The sequence below is a fragment of the Hippocampus bargibanti genome, linkage group LG10 (assembly GCF_051943395.1).
Source record: "Hippocampus bargibanti isolate YZ-2025 linkage group LG10, ASM5194339v1, whole genome shotgun sequence".
NCBI lineage: Eukaryota > Metazoa > Chordata > Actinopteri > Syngnathiformes > Syngnathidae > Hippocampus > Hippocampus bargibanti.
The window spans coordinates 5,479,285-5,491,625 of NC_142743.1; the positions used below are offsets into that span (position 1 = coordinate 5,479,285).

The 12,341-nt window shown below is 40.2% G+C and overlaps 1 protein-coding gene across 1 annotated transcript in view; it reads left to right on the top strand.

Annotated features, from left to right (window-relative positions):
• Positions 1-12,341, top strand: part of LOC148892203 (sodium channel and clathrin linker 1-like) — a 53,693-nt gene that overhangs the window by 2,823 nt on the left and 38,529 nt on the right. Inside the window, exons 4-8 of the mRNA XM_089006353.1 lie at positions 1,075-1,140; positions 1,330-1,400; positions 1,539-1,629; positions 5,967-6,037; positions 9,461-9,641. Of these exons, the coding sequence (XP_088862479.1) occupies positions 1,075-1,140; positions 1,330-1,400; positions 1,539-1,629; positions 5,967-6,037; positions 9,461-9,641 (480 nt within the window). The remainder of the gene's footprint in view (positions 1-1,074; positions 1,141-1,329; positions 1,401-1,538; positions 1,630-5,966; positions 6,038-9,460; positions 9,642-12,341) is intronic.

Genomic DNA, 12,341 nt, shown 5'->3' on the forward strand with positions numbered 1-12,341 from the left:
GGTTTGGGCTCATGTTTTTCTGTATGCCAGCTTGATTTACTCAGCTACACGTCACAACGTCACTTGGCCTTTTGGTACTTTATTTTTGCGGTCTGTAGGTTTATGTACATACTGTACAGAGTAGAGTTAGTTTACAGTTTTTTTTAAACATGTTGATTCCTGGCCCCTCAAAAGAATGAGTGACAGCCATTTATGTTTTAATCGTGCCTAAATGTTGTGACTCTTGTGTCAAATTTATCACCCCGACTGGTCACTGGAAATGTACGACATGGCACATACAGCTCATGGCACAGAACTGTCTAGTGTCTGAGGATCTGAAAACAAGAATTAGTGCTCTATGTCAAGTTCGACAATTCTACACAAAAATTGCCAATGCACTGGGCTGCGGCGTGATGGACATGACTGTACACAGGTTGAACTAAACAGATTTCAATCAGAACAAGCTACGCCACGTACGTACGTATGTATGTATGTATGTATGTATGTATGTATGTATGTATGTATGTACGTACGTACGTGTACGTGTATGTACGTTTGTATGAAATAAAAATATATAAGGATATATGGTATTGTATATATGTATAGATAGAGAGACGGGGGGAGAGAGAAAGAGGGGTCTCCCTCTTTCTCTCTCTAACAGAGACAGATTCATAAATATTATTTCTTTTTATATAATATCTATGTATTCATAGAGTAAGGTTTAACCTAAACTGTTGGTAAAAAATGAATTTGTAAGATTTTTGGTTTTGCTTGCGCGGGGTGTCGACCTTGCGCTGGTGAGACCTTTGGCATTGTTGTTCCCTTCCATGCCTTTTGTACAGCCAGCCCCACTTTCACCTCATGTTACTCCAGACCCATATAACCTTGGAATTAATTATTTTTTCTGATGAAAGAAGAGAATCTAAGATTTTTAACGCTGCATTGAATGTTTATGTAGTCCATAAAATTCAATATTCTGTTGGTCCTGGAATTTCAGTATAAATAAAAAAACGCCTGGTACTGAAGTAGACACATTTTTGCATGGTTCGCAGTGAATGCGTTAATGAAATACCCAGCATTTGCCTTTCCTCACAGAATCAACTTGTTCAATTAATCCAACAGTCATGTGAACTCAAAGGGATCTATCAAGAAATGCAACTGGTAAGCAATTGGCAAAACTTCTACTACTTTGTAGACATAAATAACAGTGGGTTCATTTAATCTATTCTAGACTATAATTCAAACACCCACAATTCCTCGAGAATAGAGGAATATTTTGGCAGGACATTATCGCAACAATGGTTGCAATCATGACATGTGTAGTATGTAGCGGCTTCTTGTCTCACACAGACCAACAAACATCTTCAAATGACAGAAAAAGAGCAGAATGACGAGATAGAGGAGCTACATAGCCAACTCAGGTAGCTGCCATCACAGGAAAAATAAGAACAAAACACCACTTCAAAACTGCAATGCGGTGATGATTTAGCATGTAAATGATTACAGAAAGTTTTTTGTATTCAGAAAAGCAATATTATGTTCTTGGTGTCTTGTTGCAGAAAGACCAACTATGATCTGAGAACTGCCGCAGACAAAATCGATAGAATGACTGAACAACTTGAATGTCTTGAACGTCAGCTGAAAAGAAAGGTAAATATTATGTATTGTTCTTATCAAACAGTAAATTGACTTTTTTTAGCTGACTGTAGCAAGATAAACATTTTTATGAATATACTGCGCGGTGGAGCTCAGTTATAAGCAACTATGCACAGGTATCACGAACTCCATGTTAACGCATTTTCAGACACATTGTTACATTCATCCATTAGCTGAACTGCTTTCTTCTCCTATGGGTTGCAAGCGTTCTGGAGCCGACCCCAGCTGTCTTCAGGCAATGGGTAGGCTAAACCCTTGACTGGTCACCAGCCAATTTCAGACAAACAACCATTCACATAGATGAGAAGGTTTCTTCAGCCGTCATCTGTACAAAAGTGAAGGTTTCGGCCGTTTCGCCTCCTATCCAAGAGGCTTCGTCAGCGAACTAAAGTCTGACTGGTCGTATTGGCCCCATTTATATATCCCTAATGTCCAGACCTGGTGGCGCCGGACACAGCTATGATAGGTCCCTACTCTCAGGTTGGGGGAGGCGCGGGACCCCCCCCTGTGGCCCCACTGATTGTTCCTACATTCCTGACTAACGATTGGCCTATTACACCCACTCCCCCCGGTATCACCTCATCAGCATAACGACCCTCATCAGCATTGCGAAAGTTGCCTAACCTGTTTTGCCTGAGCAGGCTATTGTATGAACGATCCAAATTGAACCTCACACCACCAGACCGGTTTAATGAAGGATTTTGTTGTTTTATAAGAATCGCCTCTTTTACCCCCCTTTCAAACCATCTATGTTCTTTCGCTAAGATTTTAACCTCATTGTCGTCAAATGAGTGGTTAGTAGCTTTTAGGTGCAAATGTACTGCCGATTGAGGCCCACTAGTATTATCCCTGCGATGTTGATAAAGTCTTTTTTTGAGAATTTGTTGAGTCTCCCCAATGTACTGCTCTTTACAATTTTCATTCTTACAATGTATGGAATAAACTACATTACTTTGTTTTTCATTTGGTAGCCTATCTTTTGGATGCACTAATTTTTGCCTTAACGTGTTTATCGGTTTGAAATAAGTAGGAATTTTATGTTGCCAAAGGACTCTTTGTAATTTTTCAGAAACTCCTGCAATGTACGGTACTGCTACTCCTCTCCTTTTTGAATCTTGAGAATTATTGGTTTCGTTCGCTATTCTTTCTTTCTGACATTTGTTGAATGACCACTGAGGGTACCCACAGTTAGTGAGTGCTCTCCTGATATGTTTTGACTCCTTTTCTCTACCTTCAGTGCTGGTTGGTATTAGTTTAGCCCGATGCTGGAGGGTTCTGATAACTCCTAGTTTATGTTGTAAAGGGTGGTTAGAGTCAAAAAGTAAGTATTGGTCAGTGTGCGTAGCCTTCCTAAAGACTTCTGTTTTTAGCGCTCTGTCCTCTTTTATAATTACTTTACAATCCAAGAAGGCTAGTTGGTTCTCTTGAATGTCCTCACGAGTAAATTTAATGTTGAAGTCTACAGAGTTGAGATGATCTGTGAAGGATTGAATTTCTTGTTTCTTAATTATGACAAAAGTATCGTCCACATATCTAAACCAGTGTCTAGGTTTTGTCCCTGGGAAGGATGTGAGGGCCTGTTTCTCCATCTCTTCCATGTAAAGATTAGCCACTATGGGTGAAACTGGTGAGCCCATAGCACAACCATGGATTTGTTTATAAAATTTTTCCCGAAATTGAAAATACGTAGTATTAAGGCAGATTTCTAATAATTGGCAGATGTGATCCGGTTTCAGTTTGGTTCTTTCATGCAGAGAAACATCCGCCAGCAGCCTCGTCCTCACCACTGAGACTGCTGCTGGAGTTGGGACAGATGTAAAGAGAGAAGTCACATCGTATGATGCCAAAGTTTCCTCAGGTTCCAATATGAGGTCTTTGATCCTCTCTACAAACCCTGTGGTGTTCTCTACGTGGTATTCTGTGTTACCAACCAACGGAGCTAAAATAGTTTTTAAATATTTGGCTACATTGTATGTAGAGGAGTCAATGCTACAAACAATGGGTCGGAGGGGGAACCCTTCTTTATGTATTTTTGGCAGGCCATAGATACATGGCGTGGCCTCTCCCGGGTATAATCTAAAATACATCTGTTTGTCTATATGTTTTCCTTTCTCTAGCTTTTGGAGACAGTCAATCATTTCTTTCTTGTCCCTTTTTAGTTGCTCATACGTGTTAGAATCACTGATTAACCTATTTATTTTGTCTTCATAATCCAATGTGTTGAGCAGCACTGTGCATCTGCCCTTGTCTGCTGGCAAAATAGTAATATTTTTGTCTTTTTGTAGAGTAGTTAACGCCTTTCTCTCTTCTAATGTTATGTTGGACGGAGGAAGTTTGGCACTACTGAGAAGAGCTGATATTTTAATGCGTAGATCATCTGCCTCTGCATACGAAAGTTTGTTATTTTTAATAGCCGATTCAGTAGCTGTGATATAATCTATTGTAGGTATAGTTTTAGGAGTCACTGAGAAATTTAAACCTTTGGTAAGTACCGCCTTTTCTGTCTCTGAGAGATCTCTGTCTGACAAATTTTTGATCCAATTCTCCCTTGCAAACTGTTCATACCTAATTTTACGCGTGTTTACCAGTAGCTGAGATTGTTTCAGTAAAAGTAATTTTTGAAATTTACCCTTTTGTCTCTCTTTGGTTTTGCTGTGGTGCCTCATATAACCGGATTTAGTAAATTCACACACTTCCTGATAGATTTTGTGGGTAAGATTAGTTTGTAATCGCTGATAATAAGTTTCTATTTCTGACTGTTTGTTTTTTATCTCTATGTTAAGTCTCCTAATTCGCAAATTTAGAATTTTCCTGGTATAATTTTGTTGCATTTTATCGGCTAAGTATCCGGGTTCCAGGGGTGCTTGCTTCAAGCATTTAGGAATTAACCGGCTCTGTCTACATCTAAGATTGAATCTGAGGTGGTTCTTTAAATCAGCTAATTTAAAGGTGGCCTTTTCTAAGTTACGTACCAGCAGAAGGATGCTAAAAACAGAAGTCTTTAGGAAGGCTACGCACACTGACCAATACTTACTTTTTGACTCTAACCACCCTTTACAACATAAACTAGGAGTTATCAGAACCCTCCAGCATCGGGCTAAACTAATACCAACCAGCACTGAAGGTAGAGAAAAGGAGTCAAAACATATCAGGAGAGCACTCACTAACTGTGGGTACCCTCAGTGGTCATTCAACAAATGTCAGAAAGAAAGAATAGCGAACGAAACCAATAATTCTCAAGATTCAAAAAGGAGAGGAGTAGCAGTACCGTACATTGCAGGAGTTTCTGAAAAATTACAAAGAGTCCTTTGGCAACATAAAATTCCTACTTATTTCAAACCGATAAACACGTTAAGGCAAAAATTAGTGCATCCAAAAGATAGGCTACCAAATGAAAAACAAAGTAATGTAGTTTATTCCATACATTGTAAGAATGAAAATTGTAAAGAGCAGTACATTGGGGAGACTCAACAAATTCTCAAAAAAAGACTTTATCAACATCGCAGGGATAATACTAGTGGGCCTCAATCGGCAGTACATTTGCACCTAAAAGCTACTAACCACTCATTTGACGACAATGAGGTTAAAATCTTAGCGAAAGAACATAGATGGTTTGAAAGGGGGGTAAAAGAGGCGATTCTTATAAAACAACAAAATCCTTCATTAAACCGGTCTGGTGGTGTGAGGTTCAATTTGGATCGTTCATACAATAGCCTGCTCAGGCAAAACAGGTTAGGCAACTTTCGCAATGCTGATGAGGGTCGTTATGCTGATGAGGTGATACCGGGGGGAGTGGGTGTAATAGGCCAATCGTTAGTCAGGAATGTAGGAACAATCAGTGGGGCCACAGAGGGGGGTCCCGCGCCTCCCCCAACCTGAGAGTAGGGACCTATCATAGCTGTGTCCGGCGCCACCAGGTCTGGACATTAGGGATATATAAATGGGGCCAATACGACCAGTCAGACTTTAGTTCGCTGACGAAGCCTCTTGGATAGGAGGCGAAACGTCCGAAACCTTCACTTTTGTACAGATGACGGCTGAAGAAACCTTCTCATCGATGGACCACTCCTGTACGACTGAGAGCTTACACAGACGAACCATTCACATACGCCAACAAATATCTTGAATAAAAAGACACCAAAGAACAAAACAGAGTATCCAATTAACCTACCATGCAAGTTTTGTAATGTTATCATGTTCAAGAAAATGAATCATTTCCAGCCACTTTCCAGCCATATTCTTGCATTACAATGTTTGATTTTTAGGTTGAAATGTTTTATGCAATTATGTTCTCGGTTGTGATTTATATAAACTTTTTACTGAACATTTAGGAGGAGGATGTTGCCACGTGCCATGAGGAAAATCAACAGTTTCATTCAATCCTTGGACAGCAAGAAGCAAAGTGAGCATGTGATAAACTGCTGAATCACCTACAGTTGTGGTCAAACGTTTACATACACTTGTAAACGTCTGTGTAAGCTCTCAGTCGTACAGGAGTGGTCCATCGATGAGAAGGTTTCTTCAGCCGTCATCTGTACTTTTTTGAAGGTGTCGGACGTTTCGCCTCCTATCCAAGAGGCTCTTGGATCAAACGAGGAGGCGAAACGTCCGACACCTTCAAAAAAATACAGATGACGGCTGAAGAAACCTTCTCATCGATACACTTGTGAAGACCATAATGTCATGGCTCTCTTGAGTTTCCAGTTATTTCTACAACTCTGCTTTTTCTCTGATAGAGTGATTGGAACAGATACTTCTTTCTCACAAAAAACATTCATGAAGTTTTGTTCTTTTATGACTTTACTTTGGGTGAACAGAAAAAAAGTGACCAAATCTGCCAGGTCAAAAATATACATACAGCAGCGCTAATATTTGGTAACATGTCCCTTGGCTGTTTTCACTTCAATTAGGCGCTTTTGGTAGCCAACCACAAGCTTCTGGCAAGCTTCTGGTCGAATCTTTGACCACTCCTCTTGACACTATTGATGCAGTTCAGTTTAAAATTGGTGGCTTTCTGATAGCGAATGTTGCTTCAGCGTTGTCCACAAGTTTAAATCAGGACTGACTTTGGGAAGGCCATTCGAAATTTTAGTCTGATTTAACCATTCCATTACCACTTTTGATGTGCGTTTGGGGTCATTGTCCTGTAGGAATACCCAACTGCGCCCAAGACCCAATCTTCTTTGGGTTATTATGAAGAATTTGAAGGTAATCCCCCTTCTTCATGATCCCATTTACTCTCTGTGGAGCACCAGTTCCATTGTCAGAAAAACATTGATGCTTTCCTCTTCATAACTATTTGAATCATATTCATAACTGGATGAGTAACAAGAAAGCATCTTCTCCGAATCTGAACTCTCTGAAGCCATTGTTTTGATTCTGGAGCAAGGCCGTTTGTGGGTGGGCAGATCCTAACGTGCCGTCACGAACAAGGGGCAACGAATTCGTAGCAGTTTTGGGCTTTTAAGTCATTTTTATTGATATTTTGGATTTGACAAAAAATATCAGTTTTTCTGATGTCAGTTATGAAACAAAAAAATGGTGTCGGTTGTCCTTTAAGGTGCCGCTTTTGGAGCAACACTGACACCTTTGTTCCAGCAGCTTTTAATTCTAGGCAGATCTGCTTTTTGGTGATTCTCGGTTGAATTGTCACACTCTTGACCAATTTTACTCTCAGCAGCTTTTGATAGCTGGCATTTTCTTCCTGATCGTGGCAGTGACAAAATAGTGCCATGCACTTTGTACTTACAATTATTTGCACTGTTGCTCTTGGGACCTGTAGCTATGAAATCACCAGCTGTCGTCACTCATAACCACTCACAAGAAGTTGAGAGGCTACGCTATGAAGGTCATTGCGCTGACACAACTTTCTAAGTCACAAAAATTGCTCATTCGTGTTGCTGCATGTATATTTTTGACCCAGCAGATTTGATCACTTTTTCTGTTAGCTCAAAATAAAGTCATAAAAGAACCCAACTTCATGGATGTTTTTGTGACAAAGATGTAGCTCTTCCAATCACTCTATCAGAGAAAAATCTGAGATGTAGAAATAACTGGAAACTCAAGAGAGCCATGACATTATGGCAGGGGTGGGCAAACTTTTTGACTCGCGGGCCGCAATGGGTTCTAAAATTTGTCAGAGGGGCCGGGCCAGGACCATTTGGAGGGAGTGTTTGGGCCGGAAATACTAAACCTAAAGCATTAAAGGACAACCGACGCCTTCGGACAAGTTATGTCCATAATTTGTAAAATCACTTCAAATGACTTTGACTGAGAATATTTTACAAAGATTCCACAGCATATAGCTATAGTTTACGTTTTAAGACTCCCGCTGAATATTCATGAAGTCTTGTTTTCGAGTTGGTGACGAACGCCCCTGACTGAGAAAGGACACACAATGCATTTTGTGGTACTTTGTTTGGTCTGAAAACTTGGTGTTGATCCGTGTTGATGGCGAAATTAGAAAGAAAACACGTAAATAACGCGATGGTGAATCGTGTGTTGCACCAAGACAACTATTTGATATTCGCTGACACAAATTCCCAGCTGACAAATCAGCCCATTTCCAACGGAGCTTGGGTGCCATCTTCTGCATTTTCTGGGTGCTACATTGCTGTCATTGACGGCTCAAATTGATATGGGAGGACTCCTTTAATCAATTGCAAACATTTATGCTTTCCTCTTCAGAACTATTTGAATCATATTCATAACTGGATGAGTAACAAGAAAGCATCTTCTCCGAATCTGAAGCCATTGTTTCGATTCTCGAGCAAGTCCAGACGTCTTGGCCAGACGTCTTGGCGTCAAGAACAAGGGGGCAGGACCTTCTGAAACTGTCCATTTCCGGATTCATTTTGAAGTCATTTTTATTGGTGTTTTTCATTTGACTAAAAATATCAGCCTGTGTGTTTTGGGTATTTTAGATGCTATAAAACGTTTTTCTGATGTCAGTAGGAAACAAAAACAATGGTGCCGGTTGTCCTTTAAATGTAGTGTGTACAAACCTCATAGCACAGTAAGAACACTACAACCCAATTTATTAACTGTCTTTCAAATGTGAAAAATATCCCTGATCAGTTAATAAATTTGTCTCAAGGAATATGCAAGATATGGTGTTTACATACTATTTCGCAGTTACTGGGAGGCGGAAATGGAAATAGATTAAAATAACATATGCAGTGTGATTTATCAAGATAGCGTCTGTTTTTAATAAGTTTCAATCAAAGGTGCAAAGTTAAAGAAATCAACATTTATTGAAAAATGGAATCACTTTCAACATTCAAAACATATTATTACACAACGGAATATTCAAGCTCAATAACACCTACTTGTGTTAAATTCCGCAAAATCATGTATGGATTGTCCTGACCGCTCGCTCTACAAACTCGCCACGGACGCCCTCGCCTTCACGCGCAAACAGTACACGTGTACCGTCGCCAAGCACACAGACATAGGCTACCTGCAGTTGAAATTTGTGGTATTTGTGGTAGCTACATTCTTAATTAAAAGAACCTTATACTTTCTGACAATATTTTATTTAATGTGATTAGTCGTATTATTGTGTTTCAAGTTGTGAAGAATGGGGCAGGCAACTTTTCAGAGTCGTCTCCTCTGTGTTTCAGACACTGTTTTTACTATAATTTGGATAAATTCGGCGGGCCGGATTAAAAAGTAGTTTGCCCATGTCTGCATTATGGTCTTCACAAGTGTATGTAAACTTTTGACCACAACTGTACGAGAACCCTTATATTGGTTTCTCTCTCATGTGAACATTGATCAATTCACTGGGTTGTTTAACATTGCTTCTGTGTCTATACCTGCCTAGACTAAAAGTTGAGTCAGAGAATGCTTTGGAGGAACAAATGGTCTTGGACCCAACGTTCAGTGGCTTCCAGGACTATCGTGCTCCCTGCCTTGAGCACAACATGTATGAAGTCCTGAACAAAGTCCACGGTTGCATGCAGGTGGCAAAGGTAGTTCAGAAGCACAATGTGGTTAATGAATATGTACCTCTCTCTATACAGTGTATAGTAGATATACAGTACAATGTGTGTGTGTGTGTGTGTGTGTGTGTCAGTGGTGGGGCGTCAGGGCCTGCAAGGCCTTCTCTGCCGCCCTAAAAATATCCAAATTACAGACTAATGTTAATTATATTTTGTCCATGAATTTGTATTCAATAATTTTAAATTGTCTTTCAGCTTCCTTTCAATGTTTTTCCCTTGTTGTGCTGCTTCCAGGTGTGTTTCATATGTAAGCATTTAACCAATCACATTTCAGCCATCATTTGTTACCAAGGTCAAAAATCTACCTGTCCGCCTTCTGAATCAGTTCTGCAGGCCCTGGAGCATGAAAATAAATGTTGATGAAACTGTAGTTTTAACCAATCAGAGTTCGAGTTGCAACCTAAGGCCTAAGACAACCTAAGACACTGGAAATGTCAGTGTTTTCGCAACCTATGATTGTCTAGTCACATGATCCGCTAGTCACTAGCCAATCATAATATCCCTAGCTGCTAGTGATAAGAGCATACTGGCTCTGTCTACATCTAAGATTGAATCTGAGGTGGTTCTTTAAATCAGCTAATTTAAAGGTGGCCTTTTCTAAGTTACGTACCAGCAGAAGGATGCTAAAAACAGAAGTCTTTAGGAAGGCTACGCACACTGACCAATACTTACTTTTTGACTCTAACCACCCTTTACAACATAAACTAGGAGTTATCAGAACCCTCCAGCATCGGGCTAAACTAATACCAACCAGCACTGAAGGTAGAGAAAAGGAGTCAAAACATATCAGGAGAGCACTCACTAACTGTGGGTACCCTCAGTGGTCATTCAACAAATGTCAGAAAGAAAGAATAGCGAACGAAACCAATAATTCTCAAGATTCAAAAAGGAGAGGAGTAGCAGTACCGTACATTGCAGGAGTTTCTGAAAAATTACAAAGAGTCCTTTGGCAACATAAAATTCCTACTTATTTCAAACCGATAAACACGTTAAGGCAAAAATTAGTGCATCCAAAAGATAGGCTACCAAATGAAAAACAAAGTAATGTAGTTTATTCCATACATTGTAAGAATGAAAATTGTAAAGAGCAGTACATTGGGGAGACTCAACAAATTCTCAAAAAAAGACTTTATCAACATCGCAGGGATAATACTAGTGGGCCTCAATCGGCAGTACATTTGCACCTAAAAGCTACTAACCACTCATTTGACGACAATGAGGTTAAAATCTTAGCGAAAGAACATAGATGGTTTGAAAGGGGGGTAAAAGAGGCGATTCTTATAAAACAACAAAATCCTTCATTAAACCGGTCTGGTGGTGTGAGGTTCAATTTGGATCGTTCATACAATAGCCTGCTCAGGCAAAACAGGTTAGGCAACTTTCGCAATGCTGATGAGGGTCGTTATGCTGATGAGGTGATACCGGGGGGAGTGGGTGTAATAGGCCAATCGTTAGTCAGGAATGTAGGAACAATCAGTGGGGCCACAGGGGGGGGTCCCGCGCCTCCCCCAACCTGAGAGTAGGGACCTATCATAGCTGTGTCCGGCGCCACCAGGTCTGGACATTAGGGATATATAAATGGGGCCAATACGACCAGTCAGACTTTAGTTCGCTGACGAAGCCTCTTGGATAGGAGGCGAAACGTCCGAAACCTTCACTTTTGTACAGATGACGGCTGAAGAAACCTTCTCATCGATGGACCACTCCTGTACGACTGAGAGCTTACACAGACGAACCATTCACATACGCCAACAAATATCTTGAATAAAAAGACACCAAAGAACAAAACAGAGTATCCAATTAACCTACCATGCAAGTTTTGTAATGTTATCATGTTCAAGAAAATGAATCATTTCCAGCCACTTTCCAGCCATATTCTTGCATTACAATGTTTGATTTTTAGGTTGAAATGTTTTATGCAATTATGTTCTCGGTTGTGATTTATATAAACTTTTTACTGAACATTTAGGAGGAGGATGTTGCCACGTGCCATGAGGAAAATCAACAGTTTCATTCAATCCTTGGACAGCAAGAAGCAAAGTGAGCATGTGATAAACTGCTGAATCACCTACAGTTGTGGTCAAACGTTTACATACACTTGTAAACGTCTGTGTAAGCTCTCAGTCGTACAGGAGTGGTCCATCGATGAGAAGGTTTCTTCAGCCGTCATCTGTACTTTTTTGAAGGTGTCGGACGTTTCGCCTCCTATCCAAGAGGCTCTTGGATCAAACGAGGAGGCGAAACGTCCGACACCTTCAAAAAAATACAGATGACGGCTGAAGAAACCTTCTCATCGATACACTTGTGAAGACCATAATGTCATGGCTCTCTTGAGTTTCCAGTTATTTCTACAACTCTGCTTTTTCTCTGATAGAGTGATTGGAACAGATACTTCTTTCTCACAAAAAACATTCATGAAGTTTTGTTCTTTTATGACTTTACTTTGGGTGAACAGAAAAAAAGTGACCAAATCTGCCAGGTCAAAAATATACATACAGCAGCGCTAATATTTGGTAACATGTCCCTTGGCTGTTTTCACTTCAATTAGGCGCTTTTGGTAGCCAACCACAAGCTTCTGGCAAGCTTCTGGTCGAATCTTTGACCACTCCTCTTGACACTATTGATGCAGTTCAGTTTAAAATTGGTGGCTTTCTGATAGCGAATGTTGCTTCAGCGTTGTCCACAAGTTTAAATCAGGACTGA